Here is a 22,593-nt window from a genome sequence, read left to right on the forward strand (position 1 = left end):
GACGAGGAGAACAGAGATGAGGGGGGGTGAGAGAAGAGCAGTGTAAAGAGAGAGCTTGAGCCTCCAGAGCCTCAATGTCTAGGGGCTTGTTGTTCTGTAGTTCGAATAGCTTTCTAAAGTTCATTTTTAAAAGCAGTAGAGTAGTTTTTCATGTGTATACGCTAGCTAGACTCGCTACGCCCCTTAGCTTCTCTTAGGAACTAGGCTGGTGCCCATGCACCTTACTACTGCCAGCCCGTTGCTAGGGAACTACAATCTAGCCTTCCCAGTGTTACTACTAATACAATGATCCTTTTGCTTTGCTGTCGTCAGGGGCAACTCTCTCTGTGCATTGTAATAGGCTACAACCAGTCTCTGAAATGCATGGTATGTCCTGAAAATGACACACTTCTTTGCCTACAGGTCCCAGCATGCACCTGGCCCTCTGGGGGTGGGTAGGACCCAGCCGTGCAGCGTGATTGGCTGTAGTGGTCTGACTGACAGGTCCGAGGCTGCTCCTCCTCAGGTCTCCCATAAGGAAGAGGTTGTAAAGCTTTAAAGGAGAAGCCTGTTTGTACTGTTGGGGTGTTTCTGGTTTAAAGCCATGTGTATATTTTATTAGACACTGAGTGGGATTGGTAGGTTTTGTTTTGGGATGCCGTTAGCCTGGTCCCAGATCTGTTTGTGCGGTCTTGCCATACCCCTATTGTCATTGTCATGTTACAGCACAAACTGATCTGGAACCAGGCTAGGATGCAGCTGGGATGGACTATTCCTCAGCCTGTGGAGATCTGAGAGGATTTGATTGGTATAACCAATATGGTGAAACTTCCACCTAGCCTATCAGAGGGCACGGTAGATGTATTACCAAATTGCTTACACCTGTCAAATCCTGACAGACTCCCCACAAGGTCATAGGGCTTAGAGGTCGATTTGGGATGGAAGGTTACAAGGTTATTGACTGGAAACGGAGAACATGGTAGTCGCTGGAGAGGCTTTTTAACAGCACAGGTCCAAATAGCCCCGCTGAGGAACAGGCCCTTATCTCAGGCCCATGGCGTGCTCAGGTCTGCGTCCATTAGGGCACACCATTGTGGAATGTTCCAGTAGAAATATATGCAGAACAACTATGCCTCTGACATAAGGAATCACGTCAGCTCTATTCAAGACAGTTCTAACGTTCCTCAACATTCTCCTGGTACAAGAGGTTTGGTCCCAAACGGGGAACCATCAGCATCCTAGGTAGTAGAGGGTGTACTATGTTTTGATGCAGGTTAGCTCTGAGTCTCATCTCATGTATGGTTCACTATTACTGTGGTTATGGTCTTTAAAAGTACTCTATTCACTCAGCGGCCAGTAGAGGGCAGCATGGTGTTGTGTGATATTGAACAGCTATGAGACTAACGGCCTCTAGTACCTTCCACTGTAATGCTGTTTATTTTAAATCTGAAAGGACTTGATGGGTGTAGCGGCAGAGCCTAAGCATTATGGGGAAATTCCAGCTAGCCTATCAGAGGTCAAGGTCAAACAAATCCCATATTGTTATTCCTTTCAGGTTTACTGGAGTGTGTAGTGGGGAGGGCCTAGACTAGAGCCTGGGTACCTGTCTGTGTTCACATGACACAGAGTACATGACCTGGAATGCTAGCAAGACAGGTTCTGTATTTCAAGCTAGCTAGACTAGTGTGTGACCCTTTGACCCGGTGCCCTTTGACCCATACTTGACCCCTGGTGTGACTCTCAGACGTCCCTGCTATGCCTCTTTCCTTACCGTCCGTCCATATGACCTGTCCCACTCATGTACTGCACTTTTTAACCTGATTTACAGAGATCACTAGTTAGGAAATATTATTAGTGACAAATATTGATATTTAGGCTAGGTTATAGCATCAAATACTGTATCATTATCAAAGGTAATAAGTTATTTAGCATTTCATGTAGACATTTATTTTAGATGTTTTGTTGTGCCTCCATTGTGTGATGAACCATTGAAAAGGGAATCCAAGCTGTCATGTTTTTAAAACTGTATATCAGTGCAAACCAAAACTCATTTTTAAATACAGTGAAATGCTTTGTGTTGGCTTGTGTGTGTTGTAATACCTATTACCTATGTAACCACGAGGAAAGAGCATCAGTTTTATACTAGGCTTTCTGCTCTGGGGGGGGGGGTATAGGAGGAGAGGCTGTTCGTTCTATTGCATCTAGTTCTATGATTCACACCGTTGTCTCTATTGAATGTAGCTGATGGGTGATGGTGCAGGTTATGGGCTCTGTGTAGTTGGAAGTGTCCATTATTGGTTTTCAACCTGGCGCCTCTCCTCCATGCTTCATATCCTCCATGCTTCATATCCTCCATGCTTCATATCCTCCATGCTTCATATCCTCCATGCTTCATATCCTCCATGCTTCATATCCTCCATGCTTCATATCCTCCATGCTTCATAAAATACCCAAGATGACCTTTTTGGTGCTTTTGCTTTAATAAAGGAAATGATAAATGATTTGGTTGTCTTATATTTATTGTCTTATAACGTGTGTGGTGTGTGTGTGTGGTGTGTGGTGTGTGGTGTGTGTGTGTGGTGTGTGTGTGTGTGTGGTGTGTGTGTGGTGTGTGTGGTGTGTGTGTGGTGTGTGTGTGGTGTGTGTGTGTGTGTGTGTGTGTGTGTGTGTGTGTGTGACACCATTTGTCAGTTCAGTCTTCTGTTAGTGTTTGTATGTAATTTGTTTGTCAGAAGTGCAGCACTTGGGCTGTTCTGTAAATGTTTAGGAAACAAACTAATTCTCGTTAAATTATGTCATATAAAGCGGTGATAGCAGATGGGGATCAGAGGTCGTAGGTCACATCACATGGGGCAGGTCTATACAGAGGTCGTAGGTCACGTCAAATGGGGCAGATCTATACAGACGTCGTAGGTCTCCTCACATGGGGCAGATCTATACAGAGGTCATTGGTCACGTCACACGGGGCAGATCTATACAGAGGTCGTAGGTCTCCTCACATGGGGCAGATCTATACAGAGGTCGTAGGTCTCATCACATGGGGCAGATCTATACAGAGGTTGTAGGTCTCATCACATGGGGCAGATCTATACAGAGGTCGTAGGTCTCGTCACACGGGGCAGATCTATACAGAGGTTGTAGGTCTCCTCACATGGGGCAGATCTATACAGAGGTCGTAGTTCTCGTCACACGGGGCAGATCTATACAGAGGTCGTAGGTCTCATCACATGGGGCAGATCTATACAGAGGTCGTAGGTCTCATCACATGGGGTAGGTCTCATCACATGGGGTAGATCTATACAGAGGTCGTAGGTCTCATCACATGGGGCAGATCTATACAGAGGTCGTAGGTCTCATCACATGGGGCAGATCTATACAGAGGTCGTAGGTCCCATCACATGGGGTTGATCTATACAGAGGTCGTAGGTCTCCTCACATGGGGCAGATCTTGATGCTGTCAGATGTCTGGCTGAACTGACCCAGAGCGAAGTCCAGTCCAACACCAACCCCACTTCCCACCCCGAAGGCCGCATACAGTGGCTGTGTAAAGTTGGCACGGAACGTGTGCAGGTGCCCCATGCTCTCCGCCACGCTATAGAACGCCAGGGTGCCCGCGTTGAGGTCCAGGAACAACCCCAGACGTGGCGAGTACGTCACCGGGATGTCCCTCTTCTCATTGTCATGCATTGCCGTGCAACACGTATCCGACAGCTCCAGGCTCCATGATTGGGCGTTGTAGCCAAGCCCCGCCCTGGCGTCCGCCCCCTTCCTGCTCAGGGCTCCATAAGCCACGCCCATTGATGACCCCTTCCCCCTCCAATCCACCTCCCAGTAACATCGCTGGGCGGAAAGGGGGGCCTGGCACAGCACCTGGGTCCAGCCGTCGAAGCGTTGGGGGCAGTCTGGGTAGGGCTGCCCTGCCCCCTGTAGGGTGGCCTTGGTGTTGCTCTCCGACAGGGTCAGACGCCGGTGGGCTGTTCTTGTGTCTAGGGTCAGGGTACAGGCATCTGGGGGAGGGAAGAGTGGAGGGATGGACGGATGAATAGTTAAGTTGTGGGGATAAGGACTTTGCAGATTTGGTTGTCAGATGTTGTGAGTACTCCTTCCCCTTGGCCCTAACCTTCTGAAGGTTTCAGATCTGAAAGTTGTAATCAATATGGTGGATGCTACAATGTTCATACCTTTCCCTTCATATCTGCGAACATGGAAGTGTGAGGGCCAAGGCCACACGGTAGGGAGCTAACTGGAACAGGCTGTATCTGTGTAGATGTTTAGCTGTTCTATACTCACACTGCAGGAACTCCTCTCTGCTCCTGGGCTCTGGGGCCTGGATGCTGGAGATGTCTATCTCCCTCACTACAGGAGACGAAGACAGGCAGTACGAGGGGAGAGGATCACAACCAGTGGTGGAAAAAGTACCCAACTTGAGTAAAAGTATACAGTAGATACTTCAATGGAGAGTTACTCCAGTAAAAGAGAAAGTCACCCAGTAAAACACTACTTTAGTAAAAGTCTAAAAGTATTTGGTTCTAAATATACATAAGTATCAAAAGTAAAAGTGTAAATCATTTCAAATTCCTTAAATTAAGCAAAGCAGACTGCACCATTTTCTAGTTTTTAAAATGTACAGATAGCAGGGGCACATTCCAACACTGAGACATCATTTACAAAAGACGTGTTTAGTGAGTCCGTCAGATCAGAGGCAGTAGGGATGACCACGTGTTCTCTGTTTAGTGAGTCGGTCAGATCAGAGGCAGTAGGGATGACCACATGTTCTCTGTTTAGTGAGTCCGTCAGATCAGAGGCAGTAGGGATGACCACGTGTTCTCTGTTTAGTGAGTCTGTCAGATCAGAGGCAGTAGGGATGACCAGGGATGTTCTCTGTTTAGTGAGTCCGTCAGATCAGAGGCAGTAGGGATGACCATGTGTTCTCTGTTTAGTGAGTCGGTCAGATCAGAGGCAGTAGGGATGACCACATGTTCTCTGTTTAGTGAGTCCGTCAGATCAGAGGCAGTAGGGATGACCACGTGTTCTCTGTTTAGTGAGTCCGTCAGATCAGAGGCAGTAGGGATGACCACGTGTTCTCTGTTTAGTGAGTCTGTCAGATCAGAGGCAGTAGGGATGACCAGGGATGTTCTCTGTTTAGTGAGTCCGTCAGATCAGAGGCAGTAGGGATGACCATGTGTTCTCTGTTTAGTGAGTCGGTCAGATCAGAGGCAGTAGGGATGACCACATGTTCTCTGTTTAGTGAGTCCGTCAGATCAGAGGCAGTAGGGATGACCACGTGTTCTCTGTTTAGTGAGTCGGTCAGATCAGAGGCAGTAGGGATGACCACATGTTCTCTGTTTAGTGAGTCCGTCAGATCAGAGGCAGTAGGGATGACCACGTGTTCTCTGTTTAGTGAGTCCGTCAGATCAGAGGCAGTAGGGATGACCACGTGTTCTCTGTTTAGTGAGTCTGTCAGATCAGAGGCAGTAGGGATGACCACGTGTTCTCTGTTTAGTGAGTCCGTCAGATCAGAGGCAGTAGGGATGACCACGTGTTCTCTGTTTAGTGAGTCCGTCAGATCAGAGGCAGTAGGGATGACCAGGGATGTTCTCTGTTTAGTGAGTCGGTCAGATCAGAGGCAGTAGGGATGACCATGTGTTCTCTGTTTAGTGAGTCGGTCAGATCAGAGGCAGTAGGGATGACCACGTGTTCTCTGTTTAGTGAGTCGGTCAGATCAGAGGCAGTAGGGATGACCACATGTTCTCTGTTTAGTGAGTCCGTCAGATCAGAGGCAGTAGGGATGACCACGTGTTCTCTGTTTAGTGAGTCCGTCAGATCAGAGGCAGTAGAGATGACCAGGGATGTTCTCTGTTTAGTGAGTCCGTCAGATCAGAGGCAGTAGGGATGACCAGGGATGTTCTCTGTTTAGTGAGTCCGTCAGATCAGAGGCAGTAGGGATGACCAGGGATGTTCTCTGTTTAGTGAGTCCGTCAGATCAGAGGCAGTAGGGATGACCAGGGATGTTCTCTGTTTAGTGAGTCCGTCAGATCAGAGGCAGTAGGGATGACCACGTGTTCTCTGTTTAGTGAGTCCGTCAGATCAGAGGCAGTAGGGATGACCACGTGTTCTCTGTTTAGTGAGTCCGTCAGATCAGAGGCAGTAGAGATGACCAGGGATGTTCTCTGTTTAGTGAGTCCGCCAGATCAGAGGCAGTAGAGATGACCACGTGTTCTCTGTTTAGTGAGTCCGTCAGATCAGAGGCAGTAGGGATGACCACGTGTTCTCTGTTTAGTGAGTCCGTCAGATCAGAGGCAGTAGGGATGACCACGTGTTCTCTGTTTAGTGAGTCGGTCAGATCAGAGGCAGTAGGGATGACCACGTGTTCTCTGTTTAGTGAGTCCGTCAGATCAGAGGCAGTAGGGATGACCACGTGTTCTCTGTTTAGTGAGTCCTCCAGACCAGAGGCAGTAGGGATGACCACGTGTTCTCTGTTTAGTGAGTCCGTCAGATCAGAGGCAGTAGGGATGACCACGTGTTCTCTGTTTAGTGAGTCCTCCAGACCAGAGGCAGTAGGGATGACCACATGTTCTCTGTTTAGTGAGTCTGTCAGATCAGAGGCAGTAGGGATGACCACGTGTTCTCTGTTTAGTGAGTCCGTCAGATCAGAGGCAGTAGGGATGACCACGTGTTCTCTGTTTAGTGAGTCTGTCAGATCAGAGGCAGTAGAGATGACCAGGGATGTTCTCTGTTTAGTGAGTCCGTCAGATCAGAGGCAGTAGGGATGACCACGTGTTCTCTTTATAAGTGTGTGAATTGGGCCATGTTCCTGCCCTGCTAAGCATTCAAAATGTAATGAGTACTTTTGGATGACAGTTAAAATATATGGAGTAAAAAGTACATTATTTATTTTAGGAATGTATTGGAGTAAAAGTTGTCAAAAATATAAATAGTAAAGTACAGATACTCCAAGAAACTACTTAAGTAGTATTTGAAAGTATTTTTAATTAAGTACTTTACACCACTGATCACAACAAGGGTAACCGTAAATATAGGGCAATATGCTTTCCTCAGATGTCGAGAGGAAGAACTGGAGAATGAAGAAAAGGAATGAATGATGACTCACATGCAGGGAAAGCTGGCATCTGATTCATGATGGGGTCAGGGGTCGGCGGATCCAGGAAAAGACTGGTATTCACTTCCGGTTGGGATTCAGTCAGTGCACCCATCCCCCCTGTCAAAACAGTATGTTTATAGCCATGATTTTCAAACAATGTGCTGTGGCACCAGCAAGGTACATTATACAGTGTCTACACTGGAGAAAGGCTAGTAAGACCAGGGTTTATGACCTCTGATGGGGTTAAAGCGGTGAGGGTCGGGACCATAGAGATATATAGAGGACTCATCTTTGTATCTGTGCCATTAAAGAGTCTGTGGCAGCATGGGCAGCGCCATTGAGGCAATTTCCATTTTCCCGATTGGCTGATCCCTCCTCATGATCCGTTGTACATGACTCCAAGAATGTCACAAGGAGGGATTATCCAGTGGACTTGAAAGCCACCCAGTTGACTACATTAAAATGCTGAAAGCCCTCAATGGTGATGCCTGTGCTAATATGGCCTTTTGGCTACTAGAGGCTTCAATCATTCTCTCGGGTCGGGACTCACATGGGTCAACTCCACCAGTGTTGTTGTTGACTGGCCCAGGTGCCGGTGTGGCACGTCGATGGGAGCGGAAGAGACTTGCTATGGATCCCATCCGGCTGAAAGCTCCTGAGGCTGGGGTGGCTTGGGTAACAGCACTGGGGGTAGGGGTGGTGGTGGGTTCTGGTCTGGGTGTCTCTCTCCGGCTGGGCGTAGGTCTGGCTGGCTCTCTACGACTTGGAGTGGGACTGGGACTGGCTGGCTCTCTACGACTTGGAGTGGGACTGGGACTGGCTGGCTCTCTACGACTTGGAGTGGGACTGGGACTGGCTGGCTCTCTACGACTTGGAGTGGGACTGGGACTGCGTCTGCGCGTCTCTCTTCGACTTTGGGTAGGGCTATTTCTGGCTGGCTTTTTCCGCCTCTGAGTGGGACTAGATCTGGTGCTTGGTCTGGGGGCTGCCTCTCTGGCTGTGGAGAGACGAGAGGTATTACTGGGTGAGCATGGCTTGATAAGTCTAGAGGCGTCCACATAGGTTCGGTTTGCTTCTAGCAGAACTCGGCTAGGTGAAACGAACGTCTGACGTCTTGCTTGAAAAATCTCAGTATTACTGTTTGGTCCGGCTTGAGCCACTGTAGCAACAATATACCCAGTAACACTTCCTCAACATAGAAGAAAATAATAAAGATAAATCAAGAAATCTGTATTTATCTTTTATGTTTTTTGCCAGGAAGATCCTAGTCGCGCAATTTTACATCTAACTAAAATGTTTGGTGCGGTATTTCTCAAGTGGAAAAATGTGCATTAAAACTAGCCAGCAAACAATCCCGTTCATTGCTCCCACTCCTACTAGGAGCAGTACCTAGTCCAGTAATACCATTGACCAATCACAGACGAAGGGGCGTAGACTTCGGACGAACGAACATTGACTTGCCTCAAGGAAAAATGTTGCGTTGCCGAACAGCTGAACCAAAGCGTCACAACGTTTCATCATAATAAATGCTTAAACTGTTTCGACTATGAAACATACAGTAAGTTTAACGCCTGTCGCGTGCTTCCCAGTCGAAACAGTTCCATCATATATTATGAAACATACAGTAAGTTTAACGCCTGTCGCGTGCTTCCCAGTCGAAACAGTTCCATCATATATTATGAAACATACAGTAAGCTTAACGCCTGTCGCGTGCTTCCCAGTCGAAACAGTTCCATCATATATTATGAAACATACAGTAAGTTTAACTCCTGTTGCGTGCTTCCCAGTCGAAACAGTTCCATCATATATTATGAAACATACAGTAAGCTTAACGCCTGTCGCGTGCTTCCCAGTCGAAACAGTTCCATCATATATTATGAAACATACAGTAAGCTTAACGCCTGTCGCGTGCTTCCCAGTCGAAACAGTTCCATCATATATTATGAAACATACAGTAAGCTTAACGCCTGTCGCGTGCTTCCCAGTCGAAACAGTTCCATCATATATTATGAAACATACAGTAAGCTTAACGCCTGTCGCGTGCTTCCCAGTCGAAACAGTTCCATCATATATTATGAAACATACAGTAAGCTTAACGCCTGTCGCGTGCTTCCCAGTCGAAACAGTTCCATCATATATTATGAAACATACAGTAAGCTTAACGCCTGTCGCGTGCTTCCCAGTCGAAACAGTTCCATCATATATTATGAAACATACAGTAAGCTTAACGCCTGTCGCGTGCTTCCCAGTCGAAACAGTTCCATCATATATTATGAAACATACAGTAAGCTTAACGCCTGTCGCGTGCTTCCCAGTCGAAACAGTTCCATCATATATTATGAAACATACAGTAAGCTTAACGCCTGTCGCGTGCTTCCCAGTCGAAACAGTTCCATCATATATTATGAAACATACAGTAAGCTTAACGCCTGTCGCGTGCTTCCCAGTCGAAACAGTTCCATCATATATTATGAAACATACAGTAAGCTTAACGCCTGTCGCGTGCTTCCCAGTCGAAACAGTTCCATCATATATTATGAAACATACAGTAAGCTTAACGCCTGTCGCGTGCTTCCCAGTCGAAACAGTTCCATCATATATTATGAAACATACAGTAAGCTTAACGCCTGTCGCGTGCTTCCCAGTCGAAACAGTTCCATCATATATTATGAAACATACAGTAAGCTTAAAGCCTGTCGCGTGCTTCCCAGTCGAAACAGTTCCATCATATATTATGAAACATTTCTGTGACGTTTTGGTTGGTTTTGGTGTTCGCCGGGCGTTTACTTGGCTGTTGGCATACACTACATTTTCTCCAGAGGCAAGTGGAAGTTCGGTAGCCAAAGTCTATACGCCCCTTAGTCAGAGATTGGTCAACAGGACTACTCTTAGTAAGAGTGGGAACTATAGATGGGATTCTTCAATTAAGTGTTTGTCATTCAACAAGAGATGACTAGTTTTCATGTAGATTTTTTCACTTGAGAAATACTGCACCAAACATCTTTAGATAGATGTGAAATGATGCGACTAAGACCTTATTGGCAAAAACGTCAAAATGAATGACACATTTCCTGATTTATCTTAGATTAATCCAGACTATTTTGAGAAAGTATTACTGGGTATGTTGTTGCTACGGTGCTTCAAGAGGGACAAACAACAGTAATGTTGAAGCTTTTTCTCCTTTTTTAAGCGACGGTCATGAGGGAGTACGTTTTGCTCGTAGCAAACCAAACCTATGTATCCGGACACCTTTCTGATTGCATAGAGAGAGAATGAGAGGAAACGCGAGGCAGTTGAGTAGATTTTATAAACACTCTAATGATGACTGAATTTGTAGTATTGGTCAAGACCACCTAAGGGAGGTGGTCAGAGATACATTTATGGAACTGATATCTGCAGTTATTCTGAAGAGGTTCAGGATGTGACACAGTACGGATGGAGGAGACAGGAAGAAGGAGCATACACAGATGATAAGGAAATGTTCCTCTTGTGAGGCAGGCCAACCTGTGGAACCGGTTATGTTCACAAATAAATTCTGGGCTTTGTGTGTGTGTGTGTGTGTGTGTGTGTGTGTGTGTGTGTGTGTGTGTGTGTGTGTGTGTGTGTGTGTGTGTGTGTGTGTGTGTGTGTGTGTGTGTGTGTGTGTGTGTGTGTGTGTGTGTGTGTGTGTCTGTGTGTGTGTGTGTGTGTGTGCGTTTGCATGTGTGTGTGTGTGTGTGTGTGTGTGCGTTTGCATGTGTGTGTGTGTGTGTGTGTCTGTGTGTGTGTGTCTGTGTGTGTGTGTGTGTGTGTGTGCGTTTGAATGTGTGTGTGTGTGTGTGTGTGTGTGTGTGTGTGTGTGTCTGTGTGTGTGTGTGTCTGTGTGTGTGTCTGTCTGTGTGTCTGTGTGTCTGTGTGTCTGTGTGTCTGTGTGTCTGTGTGTCTGTGTGTCTGTGTGTGTGTTACCTGGTTCTCTCTCCTCTCTCCTCGGCCTGTCTCTGTCAGCTAAAGGAAAGAGGTAGAAGAGAGTTTAAACCCCTTTGCACGCAAACACACACACACACACACACGCAAACACACACACACACGCAAACACACACACACACGCAAACACACACACACATGCAAACACACACACACATGCAAACACACACACACATGCAAACCCACACACACACATGCAAACGCACACACACACACATGCAAACGCACACACACACACACACACACACACATGCAAACGCACACACACGCAAACACACACACACACACACGTCTGACCTCGTGGTTCCTCTCTGCTCCTAACATCCTGAGAGCGCAGGCCTACACCTACAGAAGGAAACATGATTAAGCTGATCTAATGTTTGATCATGATCGTCATAGTGAGATTTGTAATGAAACTAGCCCTACCACGTGAGTTAGGACCTCGAACCGCCACGGAGACAGTCGGTGTGGGAGCTGAAACAGGACGACCAACGTACACATCATTATGTGTCATTCAATGACCTATCACAAACCGCATGTTAAAACCGATACAGGAAACAGTCGCTACAGTACATACCTGCAGGACGGTTGTTGTTTGTTGTTGTTGTTTTGGATCCCAGACCAGAAAACACTGAGGAATAGTCATTGAAAATAAAAAGGCACAACACTCACCATGAAAAACATACTGTTTAACCATTAAAAACATACTGTTTAACTATTAAAAACATACTGTTTAACCATTAAAAACATACTGTTTAACCATTAAAACATACTGTTGAACCATGGAAAACATACTGTTGAACCATGGAAAACATACTGTTTAACTATTAAAAACATACTGTTGAACCATGAAAAACATACTGTTGAACCATGAAAAACATACTGTTGAACCATGAAAAACATACTGTTTAACCATTAAAACATACTGTTGAACCATTAAAAACATACTGTTGAACCATTAAAAACATACTGTTGAACCATGGAAAACATACTGTTTAAGTGTTTTCTTTCAAAAACTGTCAAGAATATGCATAGTCGAGCATCTTTTCGTGACAAAATATCGCGCTTAAAACGGGAACGTTTTTTATCCAAAAATTAAATAGCGCCCCTAGAGATCCAACAGGTTAACCATGAAAAACATACTGTTTAACCATGAAAAACATACTGTTTAACCATTAAAAACATACTGTTTAACCATGAAAAACATACTGTTGAACCATGAAAAACATACTGTTGAACCATGAAAAACATACTGTTTAACCATGAAAAACATACTGTTTAACCATTAAAAACATACTGTTTAACCATTAAAAACATACTGTTGAACCATGAAAAACATACTGTTTAACCATGAAAAACATACTGTTTAACCATGAAAAACATTAAAAACATACTGTTTAACCATGAAAAACATACTGTTTAACCATGAAAAACATACTGTTTAACCATGAAAAACATACTGTTGAACCATGAAAAACATACTGTTTAACCATTAAAAACATACTGTTTAACCATTAAAAACATACTGTTGAACCATTAAAAACATACTGTTGAACCATGAAAAACATACTGTTTAACCATGAAAAACATACTGTTGAACCATGAAAAACATACTGTTTAACCATGAAAAACATACTGTTTAACCATTAAAAACATACTGTTTAACCATGAAAAACATACTGTTTAACCATTAAAAACATACTGTAACTATTAAAAACATACTGTTTAACCATTAAAAACATACTGTAACTATTAAAAACATACTGTTTAACCATTAAAAACATACTGTAACTATTAAAAACCTTTTGTTTAACTATTAAAAACCTGACTATGATGATCCTTCACCAGGAACAATAAATCATTATTTCAAGTTAGGTATTTCATATCCAAACTGCACAATTAATGATGATGACCAATCACTCAACTAGACAAGTGAAAAGACCAGCACCAAAAGGAACAGGCACTGAGTATAAAGCATTTGCACTGCGGAAATTAAATATTGCCTTTCCTCACATTATTTGCTGTTGACTAAAATGTCCAATTCAGATTAGTTCACAATCTCAGTGAATTATTAAAGTCCAACTCAAACTACCAATAAAGAAATGGGAAAACTACTCACAACTCCTGAACCCTCCCGTCTTCTGGACGCCATTTTTTTTTGCTATGATGGGGAAAACAGTGCAGTGAGTAAGTACAGTCTGTCCATCCACAATTTAAATGTTTATTGATAATCGATGGCTTCTAGCTCTGGTCCAGGGCATTACGAGTGGCTTGCTTATGCTGAGCCTTCTTCAAGCCCCACAGAACACCCTGGACCAGAGCTAGAGACATCCTCTGGACCAGAACTCACCTTTGTCTCCTAAGGTGAACAGTGTTGTGTCATTCACTGAAGAGAAGGATGAGAAATTACAGTTTATTAACTCATTGACATTGTATTGATCCACTGATATCAGTCTAAAACACAGTGCGGAAAAAATACTCTGTCTTTATGACAAGATTTATAGTGAACAAGGTAATGGTGATGGAGATCACTGCTAGTCGTGCCCTTTGTGTGTGTGTGAGTCGATATGTGTGTGTCGTGTGTGTGTGTGTGTGTGTGTAGTATGCATGTCCTCCACTCTGACACACCTGTCTTGGTGATCTTGCCCAGTTCCACGTTGCACATGTCCTCCACTCTCTCCCGTAAGTTCAGGATGGCTTCACGTACAGGCTCAAACGTAGCCTCTGGATTGGCCACCACACACGACAGATCATTACACTCAAACGGGCTGCACAGAGACTCACAGGTCTGGAGGGCGGCGCACAGGAGAAGGAGGAGGTGGATAAGGAGAATGAGGAGAAGAGGATGGAATGGAAGAGGGCAGAGATGGAGAATGAGGAGAAGAGGATGGGATGGAAGAGGGCAGAGAAGCAGAATGAGGAGAAGAGGATGGGATGGAAGAGGGCAGAGATGGAGAATGAGGAGAAGAGGTTGGGATGGAAGAGGGCAGAGATGGAGAATGAGGAGAAGAGGATGGGATGGAAGAGGGCAGAGATGGAGAATGAGGAGAAGAGGATGGGATGGAAGAGGGCAGGGATGGAGAATGAGGAGAAGAGGATGGGATGGAAGAGGGCAGAGAAGGAGAATGAGGAGAAGAGGATGGGATGGAAGAGGGCAGAGATGGAGAATGAGGAGAAGAGGATGGGATGGAAGAGGGCAGAGATGGAGAATGAGGAGAAGAGGATGGGATGGAAGTGGGCAGAGATGGAGAATGAGGAGAAGAGGATGGGATGGAAGAGGGCAGAGATGGAGAATGGGGAGAAGAGGATGGGATGGAAGAGGGCAGAGATGGAGAATGAGGAGAAGAGGATTGGATGGAAGAGGGCAGAGATGGAGAATGAGGAGAAGAGGATGGGATGGAAGAGGGCAGAGATGGAGAATGAGGAGAAGAGGATGGGATGGAAGAGGGCAGAGATGGAGAATGAGGAGAAGAGGATGGGATGGAAGAGGGCAGAGATGGAGAATGAGGAGAAGAGGATGGGATGGAAGAGGGCAGAGATGGAGAATGAGGAGAAGAGGATGGGATGGAAGAGGGCAGAGATGGAGAATGAGGAGAAGAGGATGGGATGGAAGAGGGCAGAGATGGAGAATGGGGAGAAGAGGATGGGATGGAAGAGGGCAGAGATGGAGAATGAGGAGAAGAGGATGGGATGGAAGAGGGCAGAGATGGAGAATGAGGAGAAGATGGAGAATGAGGAGAAGAGGATGGGATGGAAGAGGGCAGAGATGGAGAATGAGGAGAAGAGGATGGGATGGAAGAGGGCAGAGATGGAGAATGAGGAGAAGAGGATGGGATGGAAGAGGGCAGAGATGGAGAAATGAGGAGAAGAGGATGGGATGGAAGAGGGCAGAGATGGAGAATGAGGAGAAGAGGATGGGATGGAAGAGGGCAGAGATGGAGAATGGGGAGAAGAGGATGGGATGGAAGAGGGCAGAGATGGAGAATGGGGAGAAGAGGATGGGATGGAAGAGGGCAGAGATGGAGAATGAGGAGAAGAGGATGGCATGGAAGAGGGCAGAGATGGAGAATGAGGAGAAGAGGATGGGATGGAAGAGGGCAGAGATGGAGAATGAGGAGAAGAGGATTGGATGGAAGAGGGCAGAGATGGAGAATGAGGAGAAGAGGATGGGATGGAAGTGGGCAGAGATGGAGAATGAGGAGAAGAGGATGGGATGGAAGAGGGCAGAGATGGAGAATGAGGAGAAGAGGATGGGATGGAAGAGGGCAGAGATGGAGAATGAGGAGAAGAGGATGGGATGGAAGAGGGCAGAGATGGAGAATGAGGAGAAGAGGATGGGATGGAAGAGGGCAGAGATGGAGAATGAGGAGAAGAGGATGGGATGGAAGAGGGCAGAGATGGAGAATGAGGAGAAGAGGATGGGATGGAAGAGGGCAGAGATGGAGAATGAGGAGAAGAGGATGGGATGGAAGAGGGCAGAGATGGAGAATGAGGAGAAGAGGATGGGATGGAAGAGGGCAGAGATGGAGAATGAGGAGAAGAGGATGGGATGGAAGAGGGCAGAGATGGAGAATGAGGAGAAGAGGATGGGATGGAAGAGGGCAGAGATGGAGAATGAGGAGAAGAGGATGGGATGGAAGAGGGTAGAGATGGAGAATGAGGAGAAGAGGATGGGATGGAAGAGGGCAGAGATGGAGAATGAGGAGAAGAGGATGGGATGGAAGAGGGCAGAGATGGAGAATGAGGAGAAGAGGATGGGATGGAAGAGGGCAGAGATGGAGAATGAGGAGAGGAGGATGGGATGGAAGAGGGCAGAGATGGAGAATGAGGAGAAGAGGATGGGATGGAAGAGGGCAGAGATGGAGAATGAGGAGAAGAGGATGGGATGGAAGAGGGCAGAGATGGAGAATGAGGAGAAGAGGATGGGATGGAAGAGGGCAGAGATGGAGAATGGGGAGAAGAGGATGGGATGGAAGAGGGCAGAGATGGAGAATGAGGAGAAGAGGATGGAATGGAAGAGGGCAGAGATGGAGAATGAGGAGAAGAGGATGGGATGGAAGAGGGCAGAGATGGAGAATGGGGAGAAGAGGATGGGATGGAAGAGGGCAGAGATGGAGAATGAGGAGAAGAGGATGGGATGGAAGAGGGCAGAGATGGAGAAATGAGGAGAAGAGGATGGGATGGAAGAGGGCAGAGATGGAGAATGAGGAGAAGAGGATGGGATGGAAGAGGGCAGAGATGGAGAATGAGGAGAAGAGGATGGGATGGAAGAGGGCAGAGATGGAGAATGAGGAGAAGAGGATGGGATGGAAGAGGGCAGAGATGGAGAATGAGGAGAAGAGGATGGGATGGAAGAGGGCAGAGATGGAGAATGAGGAGAAGAGGATGGGATGGAAGAGGGCAGAGATGGAGAATGGGGAGAAGAGGATGGGATGGAAGAGGGCAGAGATGGAGAATGAGGAGAAGAGGATGGGATGGAAGAGGGCAGAGATGGAGAATGAGGAGAAGAGGATGGGATGGAAGAGGGCAGAGATGGAGAATGAGGAGAAGAGGATGGGATGGAAGAGGGCAGAGATGGAGAATGGGGAGAAGAGGATGGGATGGAAGAGGGCAGAGATGGAGAATGAGGAGAAGAGGATGGGATGGAAGAGGGCAGAGATGGAGAATGAGGAGAAGAGGATGGGATGGAAGAGGGCAGAGATGGAGAAATGAAGACAGAAAGAGAAGACTTTTTCTTTTGTGATCGAAGCTCCACATTTCAAACATGACTAGGACAATGCTGCTTTTTAACTATTGTCCCATCCCAGATGTGGTCTTTCACACCCTGGCAGCCATGTCCAATATGGCCATCAACCAGCTGCATGCAGCTGAAGTGGATCATAAAATATATTAAAAAATATATATAAAAGGTACCAGAAAGAGACAAGCGTCCTACCTCCAGGAAGTGGATGTTGTCTTCACAGCGGAACACCTCCTTCATGTCCTTGTCTCTCCTCTTCAGCTCCGAGATCTCGGCCTCCAGCTTGTTCACCACGTCCTGGGCCTCGCTTACTTTCTCCTGCCCAGCCTGGTTCATCACACCCTCCACCAGCTCCTGGAGCCTCTCCACTGAGCGCTGGAGCTCCGACAGCACCGTCTCTGTGTCATCATGCACCCTGTCTGCTGAGCGCTGGGGACACAAACACAGGTATGAAGACATACGCACACTGGTACTGTATGGAGGTGGATAGAAAGGTACTCACTGAGGAACACACACACACACACACACACACACACACACACACCTACGCACTGGTGTAGTGAGGTGTAATGGAGTGTGGTGTGGTATGTAGTGTGGTATAGTGTAGTGTGGTATAGTGTAGTGTAGTGTAGTGGGGTATAGTGTAGTGGGGTGTAGTGTGGTATAGTGTAGTGGGGTGTAGTGTAGTGGGGTGTAGTGTGGTATAGTGTAGTGGGGTGTAGTGTGGTATAGTGTAGTGGGGTATAGTGTAGTGGGGTGTAGTGTGGTATAGTGTAGTGGGGTGTAGTGTAGTGGGGTGTAGTGTAGTGTGGTATAGTGTAGTGTGGTATAGTGTAGTGGGGTGTAGTGTAGTGGGGTATAGTGTAGTGGGGTGTAGTGTGGTATAGTGTAGTGGGGTGTAGTGGGGTGTAGTGGGGTGTAGTGTAGTGGGATGTAGTGTGGTATAGTGTAGTGTAGTGGGGTGTAGTGTACTGGGGTATAGTGTAGTGGGGTGTAGTGTGGTATAGTGTAGTGGGGTGTAGTGGGGTGTAGTGTAGTGGGATGTAGTGTGGTATAGTGTAGTGGGATGTAGTGTGGTATAGTGTAGTGGGGTGTAGTGGGGTATAGTGTAGTGGGGTGTAGTGGGGTGTTGTGGGGTTTGGTGTAATGTGGTGTGGTGGGGTTTAGAGTAGTGGGGTGTAGTGGGGTGTAGTGTAGTGGGGTGTAGTGGGGTTTGGTGTGGTGTGGTGTGGTGGGGTTTAGTGGGGTGTAGTGGGGTATAGTGTAGTGGGGTGTAGTGTAGTGGGGTGTAGTGTAGTGGGGTGTAGTGGGGTTTGGTGTGGTGTGGTGTGGTGGGGTTTAGTGTAGTGGGGTGTAGTGGGGTTTGGTGTGGTGTGGTGTGGTGCGGTTTAGTGGGGTGTAGTGGGGTATAGTGTAGTGGGGTGTTGTGGGGTTTGGTGTAATGTGGTGTGGTGGGGTGTAGTGTAGTGGGGTGTAGTGGGGTGTGGTGTGGTGTGGTGGGGTGTGGTGTGGTGTGGTGTGGTTTAGTGGGGTGTAGTGTAGTGTGGTATAGTGTATTGGGGTGTAGTGTGGTATAGTGTAGTGGGGTATAGTGTGGTATAGTGTAGTGGGGTGTAGTGGGGTATAGTGTAGTGGGGTGTTGTGGGGTTTGGTGTAATGTGGTGTGGTGGGGTGTAGTGTAGTGGGGTGTAGTGGGGTTTGGTGTGGTGTGGTGTGGTGTGGTTTAGTGGGGTGTAGTGTAGTGTGGTATAGTGTATTGGGGTGTAGTGTGGTATAGTGTAGTGGGGTATAGTGTGGTATAGTGTAGTGGGGTGTAGTGTGGTATAGTGTAGTGGGGTATAGTGTGGTATAGTGTAGTGGGGTGTAGTGGGGTATAGTGTAGTGGGGTGTTGTGGGGTTTGGTGTAATGTGGTGTGGTGGGGTTTAGAGTAGTGGGGTGTAGTGTAGTGGGGTGTAGTGGGGTTTGGTGTGGTGTGGTGTGGTGGGGTTTAGTGGGGTGTAGTGTAGTGTGTCCTAAGCCCTTACCTTTGTTGCCTCCAGCATCTTCTTCATGTCTTTCAGCTCTCCTTCTCTTTCTTTCAGTCTCTGATGATTCTCTGTCTGCACCTCAGCCAGCTCTTTCTGCAAAACACAGTCACATCAACTCACTCCTGAATGGACTGGAATGCAGTCTGGAATGCTCACTGGCCCACAAAGACAACTACATAATCACTTAAGATATGGCACCACCTTACTCTACACACACACACACACACCCACACACACACACACACACACACACACACACACACACACACACACACACACACACACACACACACACACACACACACACACACACACACACACAGACACACACTTCTAATGAATCACCACAGCAAAGGCTGAATGAGAGGCAGTTTCTAGGTGTGTCCAGATCAGCTGTGATGGGACACAGACCAGCAGCCTGTATGAATGTTTTGATCAGACTGTATTTACAGGTTTGTGTGGAGTGAGTCTGTACATGGTGGTGTGTTTGATTAATATTATAATAATAATATATACCATTTAGTAAACGCTTTCATCCAAAATGACTTACGGGTATGTGTGGCCCCAGCGGGAATCGAACCTTGGCTTTGCATACAGAGCCACACAGGACCTGATTGGGTGTTGTTTTGTTGTAAAGGTCATGAGTAACCTTGCCTGAGACCTGAAGACTTGTGTTAGCTCCCAGAGCGAATGACTAGCCTTTGGTTCAGCGGAATAACACAGTCTTATGCCAGGCAGTTGATCACATTAGTGGGTGGGTATGGTGGTGTCCATGTACAGCGCATTCGGGAAGTATTTCAGACCACTTGACTTTTTCCACATTTTGTTACGTTACAGCCTTATTCTAAAATGGATTAAATAAATACAAATTATTCACCAATCTACACACAATACCGCACAATGACGAAGCGAAAACAGGTTTTTAGACATTTTTGCAAATGTATTACAAAAAAAACCTTATTTACATAAGTATTCAGACCCTTTGCTATGAGACTCAAAATTAAGCTCAAGTGCATCCTGTTTCCATTGATCATCTTTGAGATGTTTCTACAACTTGATTGGTGTCAAACTGTGGTAAATTCAATTGATTGGACATGATTTTGAAAGGCACAGTTGACAGTGCATGTCAGAGCAAATACCAATACCATCATTAGGTCGAATGAATTGGCCGTAGAGCTCCGAGACAGGATTGTGTCTAGGCACAGATCTGGGGAAGGGTACCAAAGAAATGTCTGCAGCATTGAAGATACACAAGAACACAGTGGGCTCCATCATTCTGAAATGAAAGAAGTTTAGAACCACCAAGACTCTTCCTAGAGCTGGTCGTCGGCCAAATTGAGCAATCGGGGGAGAAGAGCCTTGATCAGGGAGGTGAGCAAGAACCCGAGGGTCACTCTGACAGAGCTCCAGAGTTCCTCTGTGGAGATGGGAGAACCTTCCATAAAGACAACCATCTCTGCAGCATTCCACCAATCAGGCCTTTATGGTAGAGTGGCCAGACGGAACCCCCTCCTCAGTAAAAGGCACAAGACAGCCCGCTTGGAGTTTGCCAAAAGGCACCTAAAGGACTCTTAGATCATGAGAAACAAGATTCTCTGGTCTGATGAAACCAAGATTGAACTCTTTGGCCTGAATGCCAAGTGTCACGTCAGGAGGAAACCTGGCACCATCCCCAAGGTGAAGCACAGTGGTGGCAGGATCATGCTGTGGGGATGTTTTTCAGTGGCAGGGACTGGGAGACTAGTCAGGATCGAGGGAAAGATGAACGGAGCAGAGTACAGAGAGATCCTTGATGACACCTGATCCAAAACACTCAGGACTGGGGTGAAGGTTCATCTTCCAACAGGACAACAACCCTAAGCACACAGCCAAGAAAACACAGGAGTGGCTTCGGGACAAGTCTCTGAATGTCCTTGAGTGGCCCAGCCAGAGCCCGGACTTGAACCCGATCTAGCATCTCTGGATAGACCTGAAAATAGCTGTGCAGCGATTGCTCCCCATCCAACCTGACAGAGTTTGAGAGGATCTGTAGAGAAGAATGGGAGAAACACCCCAACCAACCTGACAAAGCTTGAGACAATATGCAGAGAAGAATAGTAGAAACTCCTGAAATACAGGTGTGACAAGCTTGTAGCGTCATAACCAAGAAGACTCAGGGCTGTAATCGGTGCCAAATGTGCTTCAACAAAGTACTGAGTAAAGGGTCTGAAAAATTTATGCAAATGTGATATTTCAGTTTTATATTTGAATACATTTGAACAAAATCCTAAAAATCTGTTTTCGCTTTGTCATTATGGGGTATTGTTTGTATATTGTTTGAGAATATATAAAAATAATTGAATTTAGAATAAGGCTGTAACGTAACAAAATGTGGAAAAAATGAATACTTTCCGAATGCACTGTATGTCTGAGGGCTTACCTGTCTCTCTGTGCGCTCTGCCTTGGTGGAGGTGGTCTCATGGTCCTTGTGCTGGTTACTGGTGCACAGCCAGCACACAAAAATCTGGCACTGGCGACAGTAGAACTCCTGCAGGTACTTGTGCTCGGTACAGATCTTCTGCGCCAGCTTGCCCGTGGGCGCAATCAGCTCATGCTTTTTCAACTCCGCTTTCATCTGATGCGGTTTCAGGTGGGCCTCGCAGTAGGACGCCATACACACCAGGCAAGACTTCACCGCAGCCCGCTGATCTCCAGCGCCGTGGCACATGTCACAGGGCACGGCCATGGCTGGCAGCCTGCTGACACCACCACTACGGGAACTTCCCTTGGCTCTACCCATGGTGTTGGCACGGTGGGCGCTCCGGATGGACTCCCTGGCGGAGGTGGTGAGGGCCCCCTTGCGGAGCTGCTCCACGGCCTCTGCCAGCATGGTGTTCCTGGACAAGGAGGGCTTGGGACAGAATGTCTGGCGGCACTGGGGGCAGCTGTAGACTCCAGGGGAGCGAGGGTTGTCCTTGCTCCAGTAGTCCTTGATGCAGCCCATGCAGTAGCTGTGGCCACACGGGATGGTGACTGGCTCATTGGGGAGGTCCAGGCACACAGGACAGTTGAACTGCTCCTCCGTCCACAGATTACCACTCATAGTGAGACCACAGGTAGCAGAGGTGAATGTAGACTATTACAAAGAGAGAGAGCAGAAGAGAGAGAGTGACAGAGAGAATAGAGAAAGGCAACTGAGAGGAAAAAGTTGAGGTAGAGATGGATGAAAACAGAAATGGGTAGAATCAGAAAGAATGCTGTACACACAGAGAGATATGTAGCTACAGAGCAAAGACACACAGAGAGATATGTAGCTACAGAAAAAAGACACACAGAGAGATATGTAGCTACAGAGCAGAGACACACAGAGAGATATGTAGCTACAGAGCAAAGACACACAGAGAGATATGTAGCTACAGAGCAGACACACAGAGAGATATGTAGCTACAGAGCAGAGACACACAGAGATATGAGGTATAAGACAGAGGTATGACTCTGTCCAGGGTGTTAGTCAGAGAGTGTTGATCTCATATGAGATGGACCAATGGTGTTGTCGGAATAAAAGGAAGACAGGTAGAAGGGCGGGGCTAGAGTCACAGAGCTGGTTTAGGGAGAAAAACAGGAGGGGATGAGTTTCTTTGTGATGTCACATACCATTACAGTAAATAGAATAGAATGTCACCGGAATGTTACAGTAACTAGAATAGAAGGTCACTGGAATGTTACAGTAACTAGAATAGAATGTCACCAGCATGTTACAGTAAATAGAATAGAATGTCACCGGAATATTACAGTAACTAGA

General features: G+C 46.7%; 1 protein-coding gene across 1 annotated transcript; it reads right to left on the minus strand.

Annotated features, from left to right (window-relative positions):
- Window positions 1–3,411: 3,411 nt before the first annotated feature.
- On the minus strand, window positions 3,412–21,894 carry LOC139413979 (E3 ubiquitin/ISG15 ligase TRIM25-like). Its single transcript, XM_071161864.1, has 14 exons — window positions 21,232–21,894; window positions 18,810–18,905; window positions 16,980–17,213; window positions 13,673–13,832; window positions 13,395–13,430; window positions 13,164–13,205; window positions 11,622–11,675; window positions 11,471–11,518; window positions 11,342–11,389; window positions 11,027–11,065; window positions 7,767–8,078; window positions 7,091–7,162; window positions 4,270–4,335; window positions 3,412–3,986 (listed from the first exon to the last, which is right to left on the minus strand). Exons 1-14 carry the CDS (start codon window positions 21,892–21,894, stop codon window positions 3,412–3,414), a joined length of 2,445 nt encoding a protein of 814 aa, XP_071017965.1.
- Window positions 21,895–22,593: the final 699 nt, after the last annotated feature.

Source organism: Oncorhynchus clarkii, chromosome 7 (assembly GCF_045791955.1).
Source record: "Oncorhynchus clarkii lewisi isolate Uvic-CL-2024 chromosome 7, UVic_Ocla_1.0, whole genome shotgun sequence".
Classification (NCBI taxonomy): domain Eukaryota; kingdom Metazoa; phylum Chordata; class Actinopteri; order Salmoniformes; family Salmonidae; genus Oncorhynchus; species Oncorhynchus clarkii.

Excerpts from the sequence above, each read along its gene's own strand:
- LOC139413979 (XM_071161864.1), bottom strand. The coding sequence starts at position 21,894 with ATGAGTGGTAATCTGTGGACGGAGGAGCAGTTCAACTGTCCTGTGTGC. Across the intron at positions 13,431-13,672 it reads GGGCAAGATCACCAAGACAG|TGAATGACACAACACTGTTC; the intron begins GTGTGTCAGAGT and ends CCTTCTCTTCAG. Across the intron at positions 8,079-11,026 it reads GAGAGAGGAGAGAGAACCAG|CCAGAGAGGCAGCCCCCAGA; the intron begins GTAACACACACA and ends GTCTCTCCACAG.